Below are 27586 nucleotides of genomic sequence, written 5' to 3' on the forward strand. Positions count from 1 at the left end.
GGTATGGGACGGTGACATACTAGGGACGGTTTAGCTCAAAACGCCTAAACCTAACCTAACGGATTAAAGGAATGGATTTAAAAATATTGAATCCTAATTGTGTTAAGTCAAATCAACTGCAACTAAGTTGAGTGGCTTCCTGGATTAATGGATGATAGTTAAGTCATATCAACTGAATAAGTTGAGAGACTAACTAGCTGGTTTATTGTATGTCAGTTCAATAAATATTTGAACTACATACCCTGGTTCTGGACGGACTTTATATATATGTTTATGGTACCACGAGATGAGCTTGAGTCTCAGACTCGTTGGTTAGGGTGAGTATATGCAGTGGATGCGTAGCTGGCTATAGTAGTTGAGGTGTACCCTGTTAGGTCTAGGTACTCATGCCCACCTTTGGGTGCGTTTCGTATGTTGCCTTCTATTCAGGTTGAGACCCCTGCTGTAGTTCAGTGAATACCCCTTAGTGTGGATATATATATATATATGTATGGACTAGATAGCTATTGTTGAGATATCTATAGTGTATCTGCGTATCGGGTCACTGTGTGGATTGCAGTTAGAGAAGAATTTGCATGTGGGCCTGACCCACTTTTATTTTTACAGGTGTTCGTTAGTTCCAGTGGTAGAGCTGGATCGTGCTGAGCAGATACAGTCATTCACTCCACCGATGTTGTAGGACTTTGTTTCCTGTTTTAGGCTTTGGTTTTATTTCCAGTCATCTGAGTTCAGTGGGGTATTTAGGGGTCCACTAGATGGATTCCCGAGTTGTATAACTTGGAGAACGATTTGTATTCGTGGAGGATCAGTTGTAATAGAATAGTTTATTTATCAATGGAATTAATTATTCTGAGGTTTCAATTATTGGATTATCATTTTAGTTTTCATTTCAACAAATTTTATTTATCTCATTTGTTTTAATTGTATTCTGTGTTCGATTATTGCTAATTGGTTTGATATCCTCGGGTAATCGGGCGTAGGCCTAGCCAACCCGAATCCGGAAATCCGAGGGTATCACATAAATCCATTCATTCTGATCCGTGATAAACTTACCGATATGGAAAGTCAATCGGTAATTCTATTTATCAAAAGGCCATTAACTACATCTTTTTCACATACACCATGCACCTCTTCTTTGTTTAGGTGTTCGGTCTCACCTTCATGTCTTTGACACATCCTACTTCTCTAACACAAGTAAGTGTCTATTAGACTTCCTGTCTAACTTCAAAAGAATATGGAATATTTTCATCCTCTAAATAGTCATCAATTTCCTAGAAACAGCTAATTGTTGCAAATTATGACCCTAAAATTTTTTTCCCATATTTTATACAGTGTAGAAACTTTAGTTCCTCTTCCAAGTGCACCACTGGTAACTCCTCCAAATGACATACTCGTGAATAGTGTCTTGGTTAAGAATAGACTAATGAAAATTTATTTAATCTGCTATCCTTAATTGCTTGGCGTCATTTCAATAAGTACCTAATCCATTACTAAATCCTTCTCCGACTTGGGAACAACTTCTGGAATGTCCAAGAAGATGTTCAGCAATTCCAGCACCTCTGATAAATCATCGTGGCATTACAGTGATCTTTATTTACCACATCCTCACGAATACTGAAATATTAGCAACTACCATTATCAGCGTCGTAACATTATATGAATCCATACCTAGGTTAGAGTATATCAAACTAATCGTTCCAGATTATTTAACCCGTACTAATGGTTTAACTATCCCATTCCAAATAACATACCATTATTACGTCGGTCCAGGTCCATTAGATTGGCCAGATTTATGTGTATCTTCCAAATCCTACGACCTAATGCTCACAATCCTAGCGTAAATAACACTATTACTTTATGTTATTAAAAACAGTAGTTAGCTAATCACATACTTATGTCCCCAACTAAACCACATACCAAATCCCAAATAATTAACAAAAATAAACACGTATGATATACAATAAAACAAAATACAATCCTACTCATGACATCATTCTTTCTAGAAAAGAAAGTCTCCTTTGAAAATAACTTGCAAAATTATTTCACAAAAGTTCCTTTTATAGTTTCGTAAGTAATCATCCAACCCCGAAACATATCCTTTAAACATTGCTTAAAAAAAAACAACATTCATTTGCTTAAGCAAATACCAAGGGCTTAACCCTCATCCTCCTTATATGCGGGATGCAAACGTCTAACGTGGCTTTATAAAGCAACTTAGAACATCACAACCTAATTCCTATACTCTCTGGAATGTGATATAGAATCATTACTTTGTTCTGGTAAGAACTTCATCCGATCCCTAAACTCCAGAAGAGTACATCTTACATATCTCTCTTATAAATGATACGAAAATTTAACTATATATAGATTAATCCACACCAACTCTACTTGTATCATTCATTATACTACTAGCGAATAAGATTACCCTCGTGCAATCATTCATCTTCAAGATTTAGTATCCTCTTTTTTGAATACGTTGTAATCTCTTCCCTTAGGATCCTCTACGGACTCCTACTCCTAACTTGTCTCCTTATTTAGAACAACTGAAGTCATGTTGGCCCCCCCGATATAAGGGGACCAAACACATACACCTTAATATTTCCTTGGCTTATACTTTACAAGTAATGCTAACCCCGGAACTAAACCTTCGATCCCAAATTCTGCTTCTGGCAAAGAACTCGATAACGTACTCCTTTACTCCTTTGGGTATTTATCGCTTTCACCTTGAACTCCATCCTCCTCCTAGTGTCAACCATTCCATAACTATGGAATATAATTGACATCAGTTCCTCCTAACGAACCGTAAATAGAGTACAACGAATCCTAATATGGGTTCTAAGTTTTAAGAGACGTAACGCGGAAGTCACATAATGAAAGACATTCCTAAGGACATTTAAACCTGGAGTGCTCTGACACCAACTGTGATACCCCCAGATTTCTAGATGCAGGTTAGCCAGGGCCGCGCCCAAATACCCGAGAATATCAAAACAAATGGCAATAATCGAACACGGAATACAAATATGATAAATAGGAATAAATAAAATTGCTGAAAAAAACTAAAATAAAATAAATCCATTAACGAAATCCTCAGAACCAATTTTCATTAATAAATTTTGTTGATACAAATAATCATTCAATTTATACAACTCGGGAATCCATACTATGTGGATTCTTGGAAAATCAAACTAACCAAAATGACAGCAAAATTGCCTACATCAGAAAAACTGAAACATAAAGAAACTCCTAAGTAACACAATCCGGAAGAGTGAAGTAGACGATCCCTGCTTAGCACTAACAATCCCTACTCCTGACGAATACCTAAAAAAATGATTATGGGTCAGGCCCATAAGCAAGTTCTACTCTAACTACAATCCAAATAGAGACCCGATATGCAAATACATCCTAGATAACTCAACAATAGCTAAATAGTCCATACACATATATATATATATATATATATATATATATATATATATATATATATATATATATATCTACACTAAGAGACTCACACTGGACTACAAAGGGGGTCTCAACCTGAATAGAAGGCAACATGCAAAACGCACCTGAGGTGGGCATGAGTACCTAGACCTAACAGGATACACCATTACTTATCATAGCCAGTTATGCATCCCAATGCATATACGCTCCCTAACCATCGATCCTGAGACTCAAGCTCATATCGTGGTACCATAATCATATATATGTAAATTCTATCCTATCCATCCATAAGTAATCCAGTTAGTCATTCAACTTAATTGTTCAGTTAATCTGACTTAAATATAAGTAGCAGGTAATCCAATTAGTCATTCAACTTGTTCAATTGATCTGACTTAAATATAAATAGCAAATAATCCAGTTAGTCATTCAACTTGTTCAGCTAATCTGATTTAAATATAAGTATGATTTAATTTTATAATCCATTCCCTTATTTTAGAATAGGTAGGAGTTAGCGTTTTGATCTAATCCGTACCTAATATGCCACCTTCCCATACCGGTGCATATAATCTACAAAATTCATATAATTGACAGAACATAATTTAATGGTTCATCAATTATAATCCAGAACAACATCCATGTAATTGAAGGAACAAAATTTAATAGTTCATCAATTAAAACAAATCCAAAGTAAACATTAATAAAGTCTGATAAATATATAACCCTATTATGCATCCAAAACAAGGTTTACAAACCATGTTACAGTCCATTAAATTGCTAACATAAAATTAAGCAATTAAATCCCTTATATCCGTTAACAGCATGCAAAATTGTTTAAACTTTCATACTGTTCAATCCATTAGCATATAGATATAAATTATGCAATATGTGGTTTTAATATAACATGAAATAATGTTTAAAATCATTAATACTAACCCAAAAACAAAATTCAGGAACCCCAAACATCCAAACAGTGCTCAAAAACCCACTTCCAGTGCACACTCAAGCAAGAGAGCAATTAACTTTCCCTTAGTCCTTGACAACATGCAGATTTGTATTAAAACTTCATGATGTCCAAATCCCTTAGTATAACAGCACAGATTAACCCTTCTGGGACTTTAACATAATTGTTTCAAACATTTAAAATCCCCCATTAATTTTTAGAATCACAATTAAGCCCCTGAAATCCGAAAAACCCAAAAATACACCCCGTAGGGGTGTTACAGCAACGGAGCCGGCTCCCTCATCATGGGAGCCAGCTCCCCCATTCATGGAGCCGGCTCTCTCACTTAGGAAGCCGGCTCTCTCCCTGAGAGCCGCGCTATTCTCCTTCTTCTTTGTCTCCGACCTCCACTGATCATTCCGATCACCTTCGTTACAGGTCCTAACCCTCTGTTCTAAGTTCCAAAGGATCCCAAAACTTATTTTATACAGAAAACATGCATTTTAAAAATAATCAAAACAAAGTCGCATACAACAATTAACAAGATCAAGCAAGAACATGTATTGACATATAAAAATTTGTTTTAGATCAATCTAAGCATGCATCTAAGTTCAGTTTATTAAAGTCCGATTTCATCCTGTAAATTACCTAGGTATGCACAGAATACAGGTCAAAGGGAAAGAGTAAGAAATAGAACTTGTCTCTAGGTTTCGAATTGAAACCTTTAACCGTCCTCTGTATAGACTTTCAGGCGACCTCTGATGGTCTTCAACTCCTTTGTTTTCCTAGGTTTAACCCACGAGCAAGTGTCCAATACCCTTCCTCGATTCAGCCCTTGTTCTTGGCCAAACCCTAACTCTTTCTCTCTATTTTCTCTCAAACCTCACTGTTCGTGAACATGGTTTGTGTTTTTAAGCCCTAAGCAGACGTAATGTTATATTTATATAGGCTTAATGAAAACCTAATTCTAATTCCAAGAGGAAACAGAAAAAAAAAATAAAATAAATATAAAATAAAAATATATAAGTCGGCTACCCTAATCCAACGTGATTTCATATTTATATAAAACCCTAAAATTATATTAATTAGATTAACCCTATATACATATATACCCATATATATGTACCCATTACTCTCCTATCCGAGTAGTCCATGAGATCCAAACGGATGATCCATCACTACTGTTCAAGCCCAACTCTATTAAAAATAAAATAAAAAAGATATAAATATTTACTTTCAATTAAACAAGTAATGCAATTTAAACAATTATACAAAATAACAATTAAACAATTGATATTAAACACTTAAACAATTATAACTAGTCAAATAATCAATTAAACAATTAATTCAATTAAACACATCATTAAACACATACCATCAAGCCACATAACCACATAGCCATATAAACCATTAAAATACATAAGAAAATAAAAATTAAATTCCAATTATATCATTTTGAAAACTAGGGGTATTACAAAAGGTATTTATGAGCAAACACTAAGCATAACTCATCTTCAGTTAGCACGATTTATCTACCTAACTACTCTAATCTATTATGCAATACAACCCGTCTTCCCTAGGTATGAATTATCAACCATTCGTTCACATATTCGTTAATCACCATTGCATTATCATTACTCCTATAATCACAAAAAATAAGAGAAGTTTGAATTTGATTAAGGCAAAATCAATTCCAAGAAAAGATAAATATTTCATTAAAACCGATTATAATCATTAAATCCCAATTACTTAGTACTACTAAGTCAATTGTTTTTAACCATACAATAAATATGCATAATCCAAAAAAGATCCCAAACAATAAAAACAATTAACACGTATTACTTGGTTATGGTTACATCAATGCCCTAAATGAGAATTTAGCTACTCATGAAGAAGGAAGAAATCTTCAGTGATGTGATGAACACCAGCTCCATGGACTGTTATTTCTGGTTGAAACCACCTTATTCAATCTTTCATAGTAGAGAGAAGTTCTTAGCCGCCAATCTCTCTAGAACTTGTCTTTACATACACTCCAAACGCCTACTTAAATTGTGCTAATCATACCCTAAATAAGCTCTAGAATGAGCCCTCAATGTAAACCATAGGCTTTGATGAAGTTTGGCCCATATATGGTAAGAAAAGAGTAAAACATATAAATCCCGCAATTATTAAGATTTAAGTATGATGTATCTAGGGTCGATCGCAGGTGAGCTGCAATCGATCCTAATCGCCGACACGATAGATCGTACCAATACGACGATCAGTTATAACCTTGGTAGATGATAAGTGCTAAAAAGTACGCATTTAAACCTCTTAATCTTGAATGTTATAGGACCTTATTCTATCTTATTTTTCCATTTTAGTTTAATTTCATGTTATTTCCCTTTTCAGACACTTATCCGCAAAATAAGTCAATTCAGCTAAATTAGAGCATTAAAAGAAGCAATCTCAAGCCTAGTGGAAGAAAGGAGCAAAGTGGTGAAGAAGCCTTTTTCCGATCGATCGAACCAAGCTACGATTGATCACACTGTGATCGTTCCAATCCTATTATGATAGATCGAGCCTTTTGTTCTTATCTTCAAGAAAATTTCCTATTCGATAAATCCAACCTTTACTTCGATCAATCGAAACCTTTTGATCTTATCCTCACCTACCACTTTTGTCCTTTTCCCAAAAATATCACAGCCATGTCCTTATCCAAAAAGGTGCCGCCATAGTTCGATCGATCCGAGCAACCTTTTGATCGATCGAACTGCCTCAAGTTGCGTGAAAAATAGAGTTCCAGCTAAATTAAAGGTGTGCTCGTTGTGCAATCATTTGGAGGTCCTAGTGCACAGGTCTGACCATTGGGTGCGACATTTGAGCTACCTATATAAAGATTTTGGGTTATTTTTAGAAAAGAATTCTTGAGAGGCTAGAGATTTGGCAAGAGTTTAGAAAGAGAAACACACAATTTGGAAAAGTTATTTCACTCATCTAGGGTTTCTACCAAGAACACAAGAGGATGATGATGAATTTTACCATGGAGATAGCCCTTAAGGGTTGGATGACAACATCAATGAATGGCTAAACCATTCTCTTGGGGCTAAAGATAGCCCTAAGCATGCCTCCTAGACTTTGATGTTTTGTAATTAATGGGAATTTGTGTTGTAATTCTTGTCTTGACATCTTATATATATAAATCTTGTTTCTATAATGATTTGTATAATTTAATACTTCCAATTGATCATTTAATTCTATCCATATGTCTATGTATGCTAGAATTAATATTCATGTATTTATCTCTAGATTTTGTGACATTGATGCATGTTTATGTGTGTTGATATTATGAATCTAGTGATGGTTAAGGCATGGTGCTTAAATAGATTACTCTTGTGATTTGTTTAATGGTTCATACTTATTTCTTGATGGATTGTGCCACCTCCTTAGTTTAATTAGTTTAATTTTCATGTCACTAGCTTAGTTATAGTATAATTGCCCTACTTTCTTAGATAGGTGGATAATCTATGCTTGTTGTTTGATGTTCCATGCTTATGAATGCAAGTAGTATACTTCTCTAATTTAATGAGTGTGCATTAATTGTGGACTTATGGAAGGATTAATGATTTAATTTGATATGTTGTGCTACTCACTAGATTGGCTAGACAATGTAGGCTTACTTGGCCATCCATGCTTGATATTTCAATTAATGACACACACTTTCATTTACAACTGATAAGCACTGAATACTGTATATTTAAGCGCCCTAAATTGCATTAGTTAAGTCCGTTGTTTGTTTAATTAAGTAGATTATCTTCATTTGTGTGTATGTATATATTTTCAGGTCCATTTGCCAAAAAAGGAGCAAAATCAAGGCTTTGTGGAGTTTTGGCCATCAAAAGGCACAAGGCTGAATTTCTGGCAGCAGTGGATCCTGAACTTTGCTCGCCATTTTGACCTTCCTAACTCAAGAACTGGACTTCCCTTATAACATGAAAGATTTAGAACTCTAAATCAGCTTTCCAAATCTTCAAACGGTTTGTCATTCGGAGCTCGGAGCAGAGAGTTATGGCCTTGTTACCAGAGGCGCGCAGAACTGCCTGGCAGCAATGAAATTCTGCCTTAATCTTCATTTTCTACCAACTATCCTTGAGAATTGGATCTCCACTAAAACATGAAATATTTATAGCTCTGAATTAGCTTTCTAAATCTTCAAACGGTTCATCATTCGGAGTTCGGAACGCAAAGTTATGGCTGTTTAACCGAAGTAGGTCTGGGCGGAGCAAGGCAAGAATGGAGCATTCTGCTCCAATTTCGAGTGCTCGAGCCCTTATTTCGAGTGCTCGAACTTAGGGCAGAATTGCATCCGGAAATGGCCCATTTTCAGCCACTTGCATCTTGGGTTCCTCAATTCTAATTTCCCTCTTTAATGGTTGGTTGGAGATGTTGGTTGGTGGGGGGTTTCTAGAGCCTTATCTCTAGAAGATAAGAGAGGGAAGCCACACAATATGAGAGAGCTTCATTTTACAAGATTGGAGGAGAGAGAAGAGAGCAAGAAAGGTGTGTTCTTGGAGCTAGAAGAGGGGAGCACGAAAATGGAGGAGGTCTTCAAGCTTCTTCCTTCTTCCATTGCTCCTATGGGTAACTAAACCTCATCTAGGGAGGTGATGAAGCCTCCCCTTTTGCTTATGTTCTAGATTAGGATCTATTTTGGGGATTAAGATGTATCATTTTTGGTCTTTTCATAATCTAGAGCATATTACTTCTTGTAATGAATTCTAATGTTTATAAATGATTGTTGTAAGTGATTTATCTTGTCTTAGATGGTTTCTTGTAGTAATCATAATGCTTGCTTCTTCATGGTGACAATGGAGATAGGATTATGAATAATTTTCAAGGCATGTTGATAGAGAAAATGGATAGTCCATTGCTTAGGAACTTCCTTTGATGGGTTATGCTAGTTTCCTACCTCATGTGCTTTATCATTTGATTACAAACTTGATAGTTCTTGCTTGAGTGAGTATGTTGAAGGCTACACTTTAGTTTAGGTAGCTCAAATGTATTAATTTTTGAGGGATTATTCTTGTTTAATGATTTAATGAACTTCTCTAAGGGTATATGGTAATCTAGTGTTGCTATATATTCCGTGACCATTTTATACATTGTACTTCCCCAATTTAGCCTTAATCTAGCATGTACTCAGGGTGTAGTGTGGATTCATCTCCCTAGTCTTTTCTACTTGTATCTCACTCCTTTAATTTCCTTGCAATTTATTGTTTTATGCACTTCAATTACTAGCTTAGTGACAAACCAATCAAACAAACCCTTATTACCCCTTATCATTCTAAAAACAATTCTAGACTCTTAGGTTGCCTTAGACTAGCGCAGTCCCAGTGGTTCGACTTACCCGACCAATAGCCCTATTTTACAATGATTCGTGCTATTGCGAAGGTTGATGTTAATTGACCAACCGATCAATTTTTGGCGCCGTTGCCGGGGACTGCAAACGGTTTAGCAACCGAAGTTTCTAGGGTTAAATTTAGTTTGATTGTGAATATTCCTTGTGTGTTTTGACCACCTTTGTGTTTTAAGTGTTGTAAGATTCTAGGGACTCGAAGCTCGCCGTGGGAATGCTAGCAAATTGTAAGTCTAGAGGACCCCAGGTAAGTCTCGTGACTTCTAGTTTCGAATTGTGAATATCGTGCATGTGTTAAGCTTAGAAGTAATTAAATTGCAAGCCCTTGTCGAGGCTATTTCAATTGTTTTAAATTTCGTATTCAAGCATTGGTCCTTGTCGTAGCCATTTACATTTTTTGTCTTGATAATTGAGGAGAATGGGAACATTGTATGTGGAGGTTATGGTGATGAAGTGTTGTGTTGATTGCTTTGTGTGTTGTTGAATTACTCCTAGATGGAGAATAGTTATCTTCCAACTCAATTCTACACACCTCATGAGTTTTGTGCTTTTTGCTCTAGTAATACACATCATACAAGAGATTGTCTTCCAACGAGACAATTCTCGGACTTCTATCTAGAGCAACCAAATGAAAATTTCTTTGAACCGGGTAGTGATCCATACTTCAATGGTTATAACTCGGGTTGGGGAGACCAACAAAACTTCTTGTGGCATGACATAGGAAATTCAACCCCACAATCTCATATGCAACCTTTTCAACCCAATGATCATCCTTTCCCGCCCTCTTCTCCTTTTCCACCGTCTCCATTGGATGAGCTAATTGTGGCTAACAAACAAATGATGGAGTCTATGCACACGCAAATGATGGACTCCAACAATCAACTATTGGCTTCCCTTGCTAGCATGCAATCCACAGTAGAGTCTATCAATCAAGTGGTACCATATCACCAGTCCCAAGTTAGTGCAATGATAGATGACCAAATATCTCAAATTCAACAAAGGATTAATGCTAAAAATCATGAAGAGGAGGAAACATTTTCATTTGAATTTATGGCCAATCCAAAAGAAAATTCTATGAATGATGAGATTACTCCTAGTAACTTTCATCATGAGAATGATCAAGTGGTTATTACATGTGAAAATGATAAAATGGTGGTGGAAGATCAAATTGTTGCCCCACATCAAAATGAAGCAATTGTGGCTCAAAATGGGAAAAATAATGATGTAGAGATTGTCTACCCTACTCCAAAACAGCCCCTACATAATCCTTTGCTTGATACACCTCCTTTAATGGAGGATCCTCTAAAAGCTTGTTTGGCTCATTTCAATTGTGAGGATTTTAATGTTGACAATTCCATTTCAGAGGTGAATTCTTTGCTTAATATTCATCCACATATTCATTCTTTTCCTTTGTCAACATCAAATGTATCTCTTTCTTGGGAGCTTGCATCTCATCCCATTCCCTCACTTGAGTTATCTCAAACTGTTGAGCCCGAACCACCGGATAAGTGTGGGGAGGATGTTGAAAATTTGAAGGACAATTCTCCGGGCATTCTCGTGCTAAATATGATTTTTCAAAACCCTTTGCTAGGTGTGCCCTCACTTGATCCATCTTCCCATAATCCAAATCAGCCCCATAGTCCAAAGTTCTTCATTGAGAAAGAAGAGTGGGTTGAGGTCTTTCCGTTACCTCTTTTCCACTTTTGTCTTCAAAGTCTTCCTCCTCCACTTTTAAAAGAATTATCCTATTTGGGGACCTATGACTCTCTAGAGAGACATGGTATAGGGTAAGGAGGATTAACCTGAACTCGGTGCGTCTAGCTATCGACGTTAAATTTAGCACCATTGGGGAGCAATTCTTTCGACTTCAATGCCTCCCTAATGATCAATTGCCTGAGCCATGAAATTTTATAGGAAATGGTTAAGAAATGCCAAAATTTAACTTTCTCTGGAACTATCTTAAGTTGTGTTCCACATTTTTAGACTGACTTCTTAGACCTTCTCCACTCTTGTTTTCATTCCCGGAAGTTTCTGGCTCTATCAGGCAATTTTCTCGGACTTTCGACATGGCACTCACATGCATAGCCTCTCATCTTCAATGCATTGTTGGATCATGGTTTCTCAAAATCATCCATGCGTTGGAAAGGTGCTACATTTTGAAAAACTTTCCAAATTGTCCATGCATTAGAAAGAAGTTGAAAAGTTTTCAAAATTTTCCATCCATGCATTACATTGGAATGAAAGTGCAAAGTTTAAATTTTTCCATGCATTGAATTAAAATGGAGTTGCAAAGTTTAAACAAAAAAATATTTCCATGCATTTGAGATGATTGCAATGTTTGAAAAAAAAAAAAAAAAAAAAAAAAAAAAAAAAAAAAAACTGCAAAGTTTAGAAACAAAATTTTCAAAATTTTCCATGGAATGGAATGAAGTTCATTGGAGGAAAATTGCACAATCTGAAAAATTTTCAAAATTTTCCTTGCATTGCAATGAAGTGTAGAGTTTGACAATTATCCATCCATGCATTGGATTGTATTAATTTGCAATGTTTCATTATTTTCCATGCATGCAAGGTGAAAATAATCCATCCATGCCTTGATTTGGAAGCATGTTGCAAGGTTTTATCAATTCTTCAGCTCTCAGTTGATCATGTATACATTCACAATGCATAAGAATGAGGCACCTAATGGAATGACATGCAAAGTTCATCTCTCAACCTCACTGCATAATGTTACACTGCATGCAAAAGTTCATCTCTCAACCTCAATGCTACTGCCTTCATTTCGAGCACTCTATTTCCTCTTTGGAGTGCTCGAAAGCTCTATGAAGCTTGCACAAAACCATTCCGAGGCTACTGCTTAAATTTCGAGCACTCGAATTGGCATTTCGAGTGCTCGACATCCCTCCTCATCTTGCCAATCTCTCTGCCCCAAGCTCGAGCACTCTAGCTCCCATTTGGAGTGCTCGAGCCTAGCCAACATGCCCACCATGCAACAAACCAAGCAACCTTCCCATCATCAACCAACCTCTTCACCCCATCCTCTCCACCAACCTCCAACCAACCCACAACCCCTTCACCTCACCATCTCTCCCACTCTCGGCAACTCCTCAACCAACCCACATTAACCCACACCCATGCATGCACAACCAGGCATGCACAACCTTCATCTCAAACGCATCAACCTCACCTCATCATTCTCAACCCGTATCTCACCTCCCAAACCAACCCACCATCCCTCTCGGCCTCACACCATTCAACCACCATCAACCTCACTTCACCACCCTCATCTCATCCCACCATGCATGCAACCCATAACTCAACCAACACCATTCCCTCAACCTCATGCCTGCCCAAAACCATCTCTCTCTCTCGGCACTTTCATGCAACTTGCATGCACCTCACAACCAACTCCAACTTCATAACCCAACCACCCTCAACCTCACCACCCCATGCAAACCCACCTTCACCTCCTCCACCTTTTTCCCCACTCTCCTCTAACCCAAGCACCATCATCAACCTCCCACCCATCCCCACCATTTATCCCACGCACACAGGGCCTTTGGTTCTCCATTGTTGGGTAAGTGTCTAACCCTCTTTTTCTTTTAATTTTTGATCAATGGAGGATGGGATTGCTTGTGTGAAGGATTTGTGATTGTTTGGGAGTGGTGTATTGCATTTGCAGGGCCAAATTTTTGGATTTTCTCATCTCTAATCAACCTTTGGCCCTCTTCCTTTTTGTCTTGCACACCACGTGTTTGACGAATTGCCTAAGCCAACTTTATCTCTCTAAATGCACGGCTTTTGGCATTGTTTTGTTTTCCATTTTACACTTATGACTCATGTGTGCCAATTTGTATTTTGTATGGATTTTTACCTTGCCATCACATTCGTCTTAGTGTTTTCATTTCTGTTTTGATTTTTTTTTTCTTAAGAGACCTATGCTTTCACCTATGTACATTAGTTCTGTCTTGATAGGTCTTCATGTCCAAGTTTGGGGGACGCCGTTGCGCACTCATATGGCTGAATATCTACGTCGTCCTCACTCCACTTGGTATTATTGTTCTTTTACCTTCTTTGCGCTTATTTTGATTTACTTGTCTTCTCACATTGAGGACAATGTGACATTCAAGTTTGGGGGTGCATTTATGTATTTTTGGTTTTACATTTTTGCTAAGCAATGATAATGGAATTTGAAACCTGTTGGAGATGAAAGCATATGTTTAAAACTTTGTGTATAGAAGCAGCTGATATTTTTGAAAATAAAGAAAATTTGAGTTGAAATGATCATGTAGATTCAAATTAGTCTGTATAAATGTCTCAATTAAATTCTCGCTGGATTTGACACTCTTTTAAGCTTCACAATGCACAGATGCACATTGGAAACTTAACTGTGAGGCATGCAACTTGATTGACCTTGACCTTGCCCTAGTTAATCTGATTTGATGAACCTGATAGATGAATATCTTTGGCATGATGTAAGTTGTCTAAAAAAAAAAAAACTGAAAAGGAAAGAAAATAATGACCAGTTGACGTTCGTAGCCTTTCCAACTCGAGCTATTAAGCCCTAGGAGTGTCTCTACACTTAACACCCTAAAGCCATCTGGTTTGGGAGTTGTTGGCCTAACGCTTGCTACAAGGGTTGGTTAGAAAGCTTAAGGGACTTAAACATTGCACGGTCATTCAAAAAAATAAACTAGTAATAAACATGGTTCGTTAGAGTTCGTAGCCTTTCCAACTTGAGCTATTAAGCCCTATGGAGTGTCTCTACACTTAGCACCCTAAAGCCATCTGGTTTGGGAGTTGTTGGCCTAACGCTTGCTACATAGGTTGGTTAGAAAGCTTAAGGGACTTCAGCATTGCACAACCATTCTATTTTTCGCTTATGAGTTACAATAAATTGTCAACAAGCAACAAAAGTTGTCTTGTAAATAAAATCATGCCTTAGGGACCTCATTTAAAGGGGAATTTAATGATTTGAAAACTTGTGCTTTGGAATTGGAAAAGAAAGTAAAAGCCGCATGTTGAGAATCCAATTCACTTTCACTGAAGCTAGAGTTGATTTCCATTCAAGAGATGATAATTGAGTTATTTATATAGACTTTGATGTTGATGCATGTATGTGGAAATGTATTTAGCCAATTTTTGTATCAATGCTTCATATATGCAAGGTAGTTTTCCCAATGACCCCATCTCTAGTTTTTGTCTGTTTCAAGTTGTATTTGAGCTATGTATCTATCTCATTTTACCATGGATGATATTTTTGTAGTAGCATGCCCATGGTTGTCTTTTCATTAAGTTTTTCATTGTAGTTTTGCTAAGGGACTAGCAAAATGTAAGTTTGGGGGTGTGATAAGCACTGAATACTGTATATTTAAGCGCCCTAAATTGCATTAGTTAAGTCCGTTGTTTGTTTAATTAAGTAGATTATCTTCATTTGTGTGTATGTATATATTTTCAGGTCCATTTGCCAAAAAAGGAGCAAAATCAAGGCTTTGTGGAGTTTTGGCCATCAAAAGGCACAAGGCTGAATTTCTGGCAGCAGTGGATCCTGAACTTTGCTCGCCATTTTGACCTTCCTAACTCAAGAACTGGACTTCCCTTATAACATGAAAGATTTAGAGCTCTGAATCAGCTTTCCAAATCTTCAAACGGTTTTTCATTCGGAGCTCGGAGCAGAGAGTTATGGCCTTGTTACCAGAGGCGCGCAGAACTGCCTGGCAGCAATGAAATTCTGCCTTAATCTTCATTTTCTACCAACTATCCTTGAGAATTGGATCTCCACTAAAACATGAAATATTTAGAGCTCTGAATTAGCTTTCTAAATCTTCAAACGGTTTATCATTCGGAGTTCGGAGCGCAAAGTTATGGCTGTTTAACCGAAGTAGGTCTGGGCGGAGCAAGGCAAGAATGGAGCATTCTGCTCCAATTTCGAGTGCTCGAGCCCTTATTTCGAGTGCTCGAACTTAGGGCAGAATTGCATCCGGAAATGGCCCATTTTCAGCCACTTGCATCTTGGGTTCCTCAATTCTAATTTCCCTCTTTAATGGTTGGTTGGAGATGTTGGTTGGTGGGGGGTTTCTAGAGCCTTATCTCTAGAAGATAAGAGAGGGAAGCCACACAATATGAGAGAGCTTCATTTTACAAGATTGGAGGAGAGAGAAGAGAGCAAGAAAGGTGTGTTCTTGGAGCTAGAAGAGGGGAGCACGAAAATGGAGGAGGTCTTCAAGCTTCTTCCTTCTTCCATTGCTCCTATGGGTAACTAAACCTCATCTAGGGAGGTGATGAAGCCTCCCCTTTTGCTTATGTTCTAGATTAGGATCTATTTTGGGGATTAAGATGTATCATTTTTGGTCTTTTCATAATCTAGAGCATATTACTTCTTGTAATGAATTCTAATGTTTATAAATGATTGTTGTAAGTGATTTATCTTGTCTTAGATGGTTTCTTGTAGTAATCATAATGCTTGCTTCTTCATGGTGACAATGGAGATAGGATTATGAATAATTTTCAAGGCATGTTGATAGAGAAAATGGATAGTCCATTGCTTAGGAACTTCCTTTGATGGGTTATGCTAGTTTCCTACCTCATGTGCTTTATCATTTGATTACAAACTTGATAGTTCTTGCTTGAGTGAGTATGTTGAAGGCTACACTTTAGTTTAGGTAGCTCAAATGTATTAATTTTTGAGGGATTATTCTTGTTTAATGATTTAATGAACTTCTCTAAGGGTATATGGTAATCTAGTGTTGCTATATATTCCGTGACCATTTTATACATTGTACTTCCCCAATTTAGCCTTAATCTAGCATGTACTCAGGGTGTAGTGTGGATTCATCTCCCTAGTCTTTTCTACTTGTATCTCACTCCTTTAATTTCCTTGCAATTTATTGTTTTATGCACTTCAATTACTAGCTTAGTGACAAACCAATCAAACAAACCCTTATTACCCCTTATCATTCTAAGAACAATTCTAGACTCTTAGGTTGCCTTAGACTAGCGCAGTCCCAGTGGTTCGACTTACCCGACCAATAGCCCTATTTTACAATGATTCGTGCTATTGCGAAGGTTGATGTTAATTGACCAACCGATCAACAACACACAATCCCCCTAATCCATCAAATATTGAATGTCTAGGAAGGTAATGCTTAGTGGCGAACTCTATGACCCAAGACTCCTCTCTCATATTCTCTACACCTCATATTGCTTTAGTTGTTTTACATTACATTTATTTAGTTTAAATTGTAGTCTAATTCAACCAACAAACCATCTTTGATCATTCGACCTACTAATCCAACATTGTTTCCACAAGAATACCCTTCCTTTCCCTTGGGACGATACCTATTTACTCTAGTTACATTAATAGTTAGTAGTTGTAGTGGCATTCTATAAATTCAAATTTGGCCACATTTTATCACACTTTTAAGCAGCTGGTACCGCGGCACACCAGCAAAGAATTTGTGGTCTTGTAACACATGTATGAAAATTGTTGCGGTGTTTTGGATCGATCCTAGAGGAGCTAGGATTGATCCTAGCTTTGTATATTTTACTTTTTCATCATTTTAAGCCCAAAATCGTCCCCTAACATGTCATTGCTCCTCCCGATCCTTGGAAACACCTTCAAAACCTTGAATTAGGTAGAATTGACCAGATTTGAAGAAGAATACCTGAAAATAACTGAAATCAAGTAAATGATATAAGTACTACTACATAATCATTACTAAAGAAATAAGATATGCAACTTTAAGGGCTCATGTGCAATATTCAACCCTCATTACACCCTCAAACTTAAATATTGCTAGTCCTCTAACAATACAAAACTAAAAACTAAAAACTAAAATTAAATAAGTAAACTAACTTCCCCTTTTGTGGGAGAAACGATTGCATTTAGCGTATACAATATATCTTTAAACTCCTAAGTTATTCCTACTGGAGGAGTTATAGTCTTGTGAGGGTTTCTATAGATGATAACCACATACATCAAAAATTGTGCAAACTTTCTGCACTTAGCTCTTTTATCCCTTGTGAAACATCAAAGAATATCCCAACTATCATTATGAAGAGAATTACAAGAAGTATGTGAAAAAATGCCTACCCAACAACAACTTACTTCTTCCCGACATCATGCTCAACATCAATGGTCCCCCACTCGAAGTTTGAATTAACGAATCAAATAATAATCAACGTCTAGCGTTCTTTAAAAGTGAACCATTATCCATCTATACGACTTACTTTCCATTCTCTCACACACTAGATAAACATCCATCAACACATTATCAATCTTTTTCAAATTTCAACTTCTAAGGCACAAGGAATGTATAACATTTGTATGCATTTTTTTCAACTTTGTTTTTGTTTTTTTTTTTTTTTCATTCATTGCGAGAGTAGTGTGCAATATCTTGACCCATTAAGCTCCCTAGAAAATCCATGTAACAAACTAAATAGAATGCCCTGAGTAATGAATGAAAAATTGCGTACAACTGTGGAGAAAATATATTTATAAATTAGCAAAAAAATACCACCTAATCTAAAGACTTTGTGTATTTATAACCAACCAAGCATGGCTTCACCTCACTCTCGAAAAAAGAAAGAAAGAAAAAGAAAAAAAAAAAAAAAAGAATTTGTTTTGTTCAATTTTTTCAAAAATAACTATCAAAAACTCTATAAAAAAAATAAAAATAAAAAATAAAATAAAAATTGTTTTAAAGGACCCTGAACAATTATTATACCTTTTATTAATTGGGTTTTCAGAAATTACCAACCAAATAAATTTTTGTACAATTTAATTTTTTAGTTATTAAAAAATAAAAAACTGTTATCAACCAAAAATGGCCTAAATATTTTCCTTCTAATCCTAAAATTATATTTTCGGTGCAGTGATAAAAAAATTAATCGATTTACTTGGTCCAGTTTTTTAAAAGTAGTTCTGATTAACAAAAAAAAAAAAAAAAAAAAGTCTTAAATTGAGACAACTATAAAAGACAAATTTTTTTTTAAAAAAATAGAAACAAAAAAATCTTCTTCTTTTTTAACTTGAATTTTCGATATTCACGCTACACCAAACTCCTTTAACACTCCACTCTCTAATTTTTCTAAAATAAAAATATTCAACAGTCCTTAAACCATACAAAATATTGTTTAATATTATATTTGTCCTTCCCTATTGACGTAGGATTCTCTGCTCTTCTCTCTCGTTACCAGATAACACCACAGCCCTAGATCAACATCTTCCAGGGCCCGTTTATTACTACTATTTATTATTTATAAGTTTGTAGGTTATCAAAATTCCTTCTAATCTTAAAATTCTGTATTTCAGTAAACAGATAAACGGTCAGGATATTGACACGTCAACTTGTAGAAAAGACGGTGCGAATCTAAGACCAATCCTATTGTGAGTAGAAAATAACACAAACCATATTCGGAACTGAACTAAAAAGCGGTGCGTACAGTTGGGTTGGTGTCTTGGACGAGTAAAGACTAAACAGTGTAGAGAGAGAAAGTAGAGAGAGAGAGAGAGAATGGAGGAGGAAGTCGCGAAGCTTCGGTGTCAGAGAATCGGATGCAACGCCATGTTCACGGACGACGATAACACCGAAGGTTCATGTACATATCACGATTCGGTATGTCCCTTCTTTAATCACAATCTATAGATATATATATTTGTGAAATTTGTTTCAAGATTTACGGCTTCTAATTCTCAAATTTGGTGTTTCTTCCTTTTATGTGTATGATCTCTTAACCTAATTGATAGGTCACAGTAAATTTTTCCCAAGATTCATGGCGTATTGCGCATAATTTTTTTTTTTATTATTTTTTTTTAATTTTTTTTGGCTGAAAGTAATGATATCTTAAAATAAAAAAGAGGTAATCTTGGTGTTCGGTGTATAAATTTTATGTTTTGTTGATGGTACAAAGTTGTAGTTTATGCATTAATTCTAATGGATTCTTTTCGATGGTGAAGAAATTTTCTGTTTGCCTGATGAGAAATTAGCTGCTTCTGATTTTTCTGCTTACAATAGCGTTAATGCCGCTGCCAAACGGGCCCTTTGTCTAGTCCAGTGGTCAGCGTGACTGTGTGAGTCTGTGTCTTGGTTCAGGTGTCTGAACAAGGAGTTTAGGTTTTTTTTTTTTTTTTCCATAAAAAGTTGATTTAATTTTGAGAAAGAAAGACATGGTGATTAAGGTACTAAGCCAGCTTAATTATACACATAAAAAAAATTAAAAAAAATCATGTTGTAACGGAAATTTTCCAATTTTATTTAACTTCAATTTCAATGTTGATACCAACGGGCCAGTGGCGTATCAGCCTCTTACTTCTCTCAAAGGGAGGTCAGGGGTTCAAGTCTCAGAAAAGACATGTGTGTGTGAGTACCAATTAGGAAAAAAACAATTTTAATGCCGATGCTTACGAATCAGATGGTTTTTAACAAATGTGAATATGTGGTTCAGGTGTTTATATACATGTATATGAATATGCCTATATGTGTGTACTATTCATTATATAACCACTCATGTAATCAAGTCAGCAATCAAAACTTCCTGTAACAGGTCATTGATCCCAGTAAAGCATTGTAAGTGTAGTTATTTAAATAACAATTTAATATTATACCAAGTGTTTTAATTAGGTTTATTGTGTAGGGTAAATTTGTCCAATTAAAAAGAATATATTACAATAAGGATATTTAGGTAATAAACCATCAAATGGTCACTTGTTAACAATTAAGTTTCAAAATTAGTTACTTTTCATCTTTTCTTGACTTTGGCGTCACTGTATAGCAATATTGTTTAGATTTGGTCACTAAAATTTAATTTTTTCTTTTTTTAATAATATGATTGATTTTTTAAAAAAATATCGAATTGTGTTAATTTAATTTAATTTTTTTCATTAGCAAGAAACTACCGCACCTATTTGCCCCTATGGGGACTTGAACCCTCGCATCCACTTTGGGAGGTAGAGGAGATAGCACTAGGCCACAAGTTCCTTGGTAATTGTGTTAAATTTTTACTTATCGTACATTTCATATTTGTATCACGTATTGAATCTATATTGTAATCCATAAGCTACTGTTAAGCTTTTTATCATACAGAATTTAAATTTATTGAATATATGACATTATGTAATGTGTAGATAATTACCTATCTATTTTAATGTTGCATATTTACCAAATTAATGTAATTCTCTAGATATTCTAGCATTTCTTCCCGAGTGCATGATCTTACAGATTGATAAATCAATTTGAAATATGATGTTTCTCTTGTGCACTTTACTAATTAAGTTTTCATCTTGCATATATTTGGCTTGATTTTCACGGGATTGGCCTATCCATTTCACCAGGGAGTAAGTCTCCATCCATTTATATACTTCCTAATAAGGGATTTTTTTTATTTTTTTATTATTATTATTTTTTTCTCTATTTACATTGCACCTAATCATTCTTGACACATACCCAAATTTAATCTTGAAGAATTTATTTTACAGCCTATATTTCATGACGGGATGAAAGAGTGGAGTTGTTGCAAAAAAAGAAGTCACGATTTCAGCTTATTTCTAGAACTTCCAGGGTATGTACTGATATCTTCACAAATTATATAAGATTCTTTCAAGCTTGTTGCCCAATGTGAGAGTTTTCATTTTGATATGTTAAATTAACTTTTCAGAAAAATAATTCATAAACTAAAATCACAAAGTAGATTGAATATGGGACCCTATTTTTGTTTCTGATATAGACATTTTGATAGTTTATATGTGGCACCTTAAGTTGAATTTTATTTTGATTGTGATCATGTAGGTTTGAAACCATTACCCTTTACATTAGCATTTGTCTACATGCTCTTCTTCTTGATTTATTTTAGTTTATTTATTTTTATTATTATAAATATGTTTTTGGTAATATGTTCTTTCTATTACATCGGAAAGTTCTTGAATTTCTGATTTTTTTTTTTGACTCACAATGTGATCTCGTTACATAGTGAACTTGTATCAGCTTGAAATTTACTGCACTGGTTCAGGTGCAATGGGATGTCTAAAGTCTTTAAAACACGCACTAACTAAATAATCTCTCACAAGGTGTTCGTGGCGGGAGGGAAGAAGAAGAATAAAAACTCTATAAATATGTCTCTCTCTATATATATCATCAATAAAAGCTAGTGGAACCTGTCAGCTTCTTTCAAGCCTTAAAATTGAAGTGCGAGTGTAGCAGTTACAAACTCTGAAGGTGCTACTTATAAATAATAATAATAAATAAATAACACTCTGAAGGTGCTCTTCTTTATCTATGACTTGGCAGTTGACTATCTTAGTATCTTCAGAAAAATCAGAAAGAAAAAAAAGACGGATGCCTTTTCTCTAGGAATGTCAATGGGTTGAGTTTGGGATTGAGCAACCATATGCCAAACAATTCCCATGAAGGGAGACTCATTCCCATGCATGTCCCGCCCAACACGGGGTCGAAGTAGGTTTGGCTCACCTATCATGTACAATTTTGCAAAAGAAATTCAGTCCTAAACAAATTCAAGAAAATCTTTTAACATACGTAAATAATTGTTTGCACAAATATCTTAACTTTATATTCAGGAACGTAGAAGAATGTGAAAATTTTGGGGGATCAAGGTCCGTTGCTTATAGCTTTGACATGTCAAAGTACGCACTGTTCAGTTTGACTGAGAGGGGGGTTGAATATCTCGTGGATGCTAAATTTGCAACTATCTGAATTTTGGGTAAATTACACCAAGAGGTGACGTCTCATTGTAGGTAGATTTCAGTTTTGCGAAGACCTGCACTGACAGCCCTTTGTCAGTGTTTGGGTAACAACGTCCGTTACTTTTTGCGTGAAATGTCATTCTTCTCTTCAATAAAATCAATCACACTTTTTTATTTACAAAATATGTTACTGTGAAATAATGAAGTTGCCCGCATTCATTTAAACACCCCCCACACCCAGCGACCCACTTCTTGGCGCATGAGGTGGCACAAGATGGAGAGAAAGATTTTCACCATTTTTCAATGATCTAGGACCATTTGAGGAGACTGGCAGACAACTTGGGGGGTGTTCTGGATGAAATTTTCGCCCACATTTTGGGGTTGTGCCCTGAGCACAGAGTCGGCTTTGATGATGGTGGTTGAGTTAGGATTTTTGTGGTCATGGTGGCAGCAGTGCCGGTTAGGAAGAGAGAGAGGGGTTGCAGTGGTGAATGAAACAGAGGTAAGTGAGGATAAAATTAATCATTAGTAAAATTGTTAATTGGAGACTTTGGTCATTTCACATCACGCTTTAGGATTAAAGAGGTCTTTTTATTCAGTCAAGGGGTAAATAGTTTATTTCACAGAGATTCAAGTTATAGACCTAATGGCTAGTGAATGGGAGGGGGTGGTAGTTATTGCGCACCAAACTTCAAGGGGTGTCAGTTTAGGCTTTTGCGGAACCTTAGACTTGATGCTTCCTAAGGCACCAAAGCCAAGTGACTTACTAGAACGGGTGGGTGCTTACCGCTTAGCGATCCAATCCAAAAGCTTAAGTTATTAGGTGTGGCTAACACTCAATCCATATATGCCCATTTCACTTCCCAACCGGATCCAATGTGGGACAAGGCTCCCCTTGTAACACTTACCCACTTGAGCCAACCCCTTGGGGGTTAAATACTACATGACTTTGTCCAATCATGAACAATCTATTATGAGCAAGAAGTTTACAACCAGGTGAACCAAAATTCCACCATTGAATCTCCTAATTAACTCTTGATTTAGTGACTTGCTCTCCACCTTCACTCAATTTTTTGCTGCTACTGTCGACAGATCCACTTCTTCATAGTTGTTCAATCCTATATCTTCAGCTTTGCTTGATTGAATTGCTCTTGTTTGATTGCATTTGATATGCTCCTTGCTTTGATTCTTTCAAACAGATATACTGAAGTTGTCAGACTGGGGCATAATATTGAAACCTTTTGCATGCTTATAGTAGTTCTTTGAGAAGTGCATTCCTCTTTTCTTTAATGATGACACTTGAGTATTAGTTTAAAATTAGGGAATGAAATTCATGGTGTACTTTGAATGAAAAATTGTCACCCTGTTTGAAGCACGCCTACAGTAGAAAAAAAATAAAATTAGAAAAAGAAAAAGAAAAAGAAAAGAAGGGGTCCTGATAACTTTTGCATGAATATAGGACTTTAATCATGGAAAGTTTTTTTTTTAAAAAAAAAAAAAATTCTTTAATTGATTATCTATCTAAATTTCTCAGTATCAGTTTCTCTGTTTTCTTGTATTGATGAAGATGTAAGACAGGTAAACACACAACTGAAAAGCCTGTACTAGCAAAGGCAGTTGCTCCTCCAAAGAAAACTTATGCACCAGCAAATACAACTGATTCATCGTTGACAGAAGCTTGCTCTAGGTGCCGCCAGGGATTCTTTTGCTCAAAACACGGTATTCTTCTTATTTAAGTTCTCTTTCTTTCATAAGAACATGGCAACAGTGATTCCTTTTTTCTGTAATTTTCACCATCTTAAGATGTAATTGTCGGATGATTCCAGGATGTGAAATTGTTTTATCTGTAATTTTCACCATCTTAAGATGTAATTGTCGGATGATTCCAGGATGTGAAATTGTTGCTCGTCTCCCCCCCCACACCCACCAACCACTCACCATGAGTTGTGTTTCAGAATGAAACTGATGTCATTTATTAACAGTCTAAAAAATGTTCATTTGCATAATGCAATATAATCTTATCAAATGCAGTTAAGTACAATCTGAATTCATTCCAGCTTTGGTTGTTTCATTTTTCCTAAATCTCAAGTCTTTAGACATGGGGATTTGGATTAAATGTGTCCATATGAGAAGGTGGGTATTTTCTGCACATATAAATGCATAATGTTACTATATATATAATAGTATGAAGCATGATAAAGTAATGGTCATTACCCAGTGCGATGCCCGTTAAATTGTGGATTTTTTGGATGCATTGGGTCACTAGGACCCTCTCTTTGGCTTCGGCCCTTGTATAGCTTTTGGGATGCGTTCCCCTTTTGAACGCTTTCTAATATACCTTTACTTATCAAAAAAGATTTTTATATATATATATATTATAGTTATTTAAAATATATTTATTTACAATTAAATTAAATGGGGTGTGCTTAAGAGAAGGGATTTAATCTTATATTGGAAGTATGAAACTCTTCTTTGCTATCAAATTTGTGTTTTTCTTGTTTCATCTATCATAAGTAGAGGATCTGGTGTTCAATTTTGGTAAGTGTGCTGGAAACATATCCTATACCCATGTCGTATCATGTCAAAAAGGTACGTTGAGGGGAATGGGCGAGCCCATGTAATGTAATCTTTGGTTGGTGGAAGAATGGTCAATGAAGGAAAATTAATTGGATCTTTTGATTTCTCTTTTATTGGTTTCTGATAAATTTAACACGAACTTTTCATTTCCCAATTAATTGCCAAATTAGTTGTATTCTTGGGTTAGTGGAGGTTCTAGTTTCCTCATATCCCAATTAGTTAAAAAGTTCAATAACAACTTCCCATTCTTAAGCTGCTTTGTTTTTCACTTTACAAATCGTAGATGAAAGTATTTATTGATTTGTAGGTTAACTTAGGTGATATGTTTTTAGGTTCACAAGCCAGAGAAATGACTCCAAAAGCATCAAATGTAGTGGCTGTTATTCCCACTGAAAGCACTCCAAATGTACAGGAAAGTGTTCCCGCTCCACCAAAGAAGATAATTGATATAAACCAGCCCCAAACCTGTAGAAACAAAGGATGTGGTAAAACTTTCAAAGAAAAGGATAATCATGACGCAGCATGCAGTTACCATCCCGGGCCTGCTGTATTCCACGACCGGAACAGAGGGGTTGGTTATAAATAATTTTATTATCGCTCTTTCAATCATTTCTTTCTAATTGGTATATGTTCTTTTTCATTGGTTCCTGAATTTCAAATACCGGGCTTCTTATTGTTCTTAATTTTGCAGTGGAAATGCTGTGACATTCATGTGAAGGAGTTTGATGAGTTCATGAGTATACCTCCATGCATGAAGGGATGGCACAACGCAGATCCAGTATCATAAGATGCACACACCAACAAGCATAAGGTGTTCTCTTTGTTATATTTTTGAGTTAATGGTTCGGTCCTGTCATTTGTTGGGTTGCTACTTATTTCCGGACCTGATAACGGTTATTAAACTTTTTCCATTGTTCATGCTGGAGAACACTCTAGTTAATTTTATAACAATTTCTAGATGTGCTTTCATTATATCAGTCTAATGAAATATGATAACTACATCAGTATCATAAATTTTCATAAAACTTCAAAAATTATTTCAATATATGAAGTAATAAAAATTTGACCAGAATTACTTTTTGGCTTCCAAGTTAAACCCACGCAGACCCCAATAAAAAATGTCTCTGCAGCATCAATTAGAGTTGATGAATAAAGACTAGGAGGACGAGACGACACTCTCTTATTATAGATTCCCCCTTCTCGGACGTTGACCCTTTCTTTGTACTTGTAGGGATATCATTTTAAAAATTGGTTGTAAAATTAGTTCTACTAATAGAAATGACTACTACTAAGTAGCATAAGCACAAACAAGGACATAAAAATTTTAGTTTTTATTTAAATACGTTTATTGATTAAGATTATTATAGAATGTTAACAAATTTTTATGCTAAGAGTTACTTTGAAATAATATTTACAAGCTGAAGGCATGTCAATATTGTTATTGCGTATATGCAACTATTTCATGGCTTTTTCATTACAATTACGATGTTGTCCGATATGAAGAGGCATTAGTGTATGCTAGTGAGTTAAATGTCCGTTTTTAAATTATAGACACGTCCATGAACTGTCGGACATGTGTCCAAGGAGTGGCCATAAAGTTCCGGTATCCAACAGGTGGATAGCTCCGTTATAGAGTGTCCGTGCTTCCTAGGGCTACCACCGGTGACTAGCTGCTCACCCTTGTGTTGGGGTCGGCTGTGTGTCTATTTCCAGTTGTCAATTCATTCTGTCTGCTGGTTTATGGTATGCCTTTTTTCTATATTTACCAAAGTATTTCTTTTTGCATAAATGCAGTTATTGTCCATTGAAGATGGTTTGTTTATCATTAAATGCATACCATGGAAGTTCTTGTCCTTGAACTTAATGTTTTGAAGTACAAGAAGGCAGTCTTATGACTTTAGGAGTACTTTTGTGATGGTTCCTTATTCTCTCTCTGTTTTTTAATTATTTTTTTTTTAATTATTTTTTTTTTTTCGGAGTCCTTACTTGGTGTAATAGAAAATGTTAGCAAAAGTTTAATAGTGAGAATATTGTTTCTACCTTGAAAGCAGCCTAGTTATGTAAAACAACAATTTAAACATGTGTGTGATACGATTAGAAGTTGTTCTGAATTTATTATTATTTTAAGCTGGACATGTTTGAAACACTTTCAAGGCAGAAGATGTGTTTTCAATGCAATTTCAAAATATATTGTGGGTTAATTAAAACAATAATATAAAATTTTAGAAGAAAAAACCCAACACTTAAGTTCCAAATTAGTGATTTCATCAATGTAGATAAAATGAACAAAATTCGTTTTATATATATAAATAATATTTATATATTACACTTAATTTTTCACACGTCTTGGTTGCATCTGAGTTTTTTTATTCTAAAATTAGTATTTTTTGTGTTCGTAGTAGCGTGTTATACTCTAGTCTTATGTTTTATCCGTTATATTTTGAAGATTTGTTTATAAAAATAAAAAATTTAAGATTTGGTTACTGCAAGACTAACTCCGTTATGAATAACCTCATTAAAAAAAAAATATCTGAAT

At 35.6% G+C, this 27586-nt stretch overlaps 1 protein-coding gene across 3 annotated transcripts; it reads left to right on the forward strand.

Moving 5' to 3' along the window:
- Nucleotides 1-21227: 21227 nt before the first annotated feature.
- On the forward strand, nt 21228-27183 carry LOC132271946 (cysteine and histidine-rich domain-containing protein RAR1). Of its 3 annotated transcripts, XM_059773451.1 has the most exons (5): nt 21228-21335; nt 24041-24192; nt 25368-25621; nt 25742-25861; nt 26845-27183. In XM_059773451.1, exons 1-4 carry the CDS (start codon nt 21271-21273, stop codon nt 25835-25837), a joined length of 567 nt encoding a protein of 188 aa, XP_059629434.1. In that variant the 5' UTR covers nt 21228-21270; the 3' UTR covers nt 25838-25861; nt 26845-27183. The 3 variants fall into 3 exon arrangements, with proteins under 3 accessions (XP_059629434.1, XP_059629433.1, XP_059629435.1); XM_059773450.1 differs by lacking the exon at nt 26845-27183 and having other exon boundaries at nt 25742-26022; XM_059773452.1 differs by lacking the exon at nt 26845-27183 and having other exon boundaries at nt 21232-21335; nt 25383-25621; nt 25742-26022.
- Nucleotides 27184-27586: the final 403 nt, after the last annotated feature.

Source organism: Cornus florida, unplaced genomic scaffold, assembly GCF_030987335.1.
Source record: "Cornus florida cultivar Cherokee Brave unplaced genomic scaffold, ASM3098733v1 CherokeeBrave_3.0.0_Hap2_Chr08, whole genome shotgun sequence".
Lineage (NCBI taxonomy): Eukaryota > Viridiplantae > Streptophyta > Magnoliopsida > Cornales > Cornaceae > Cornus > Cornus florida.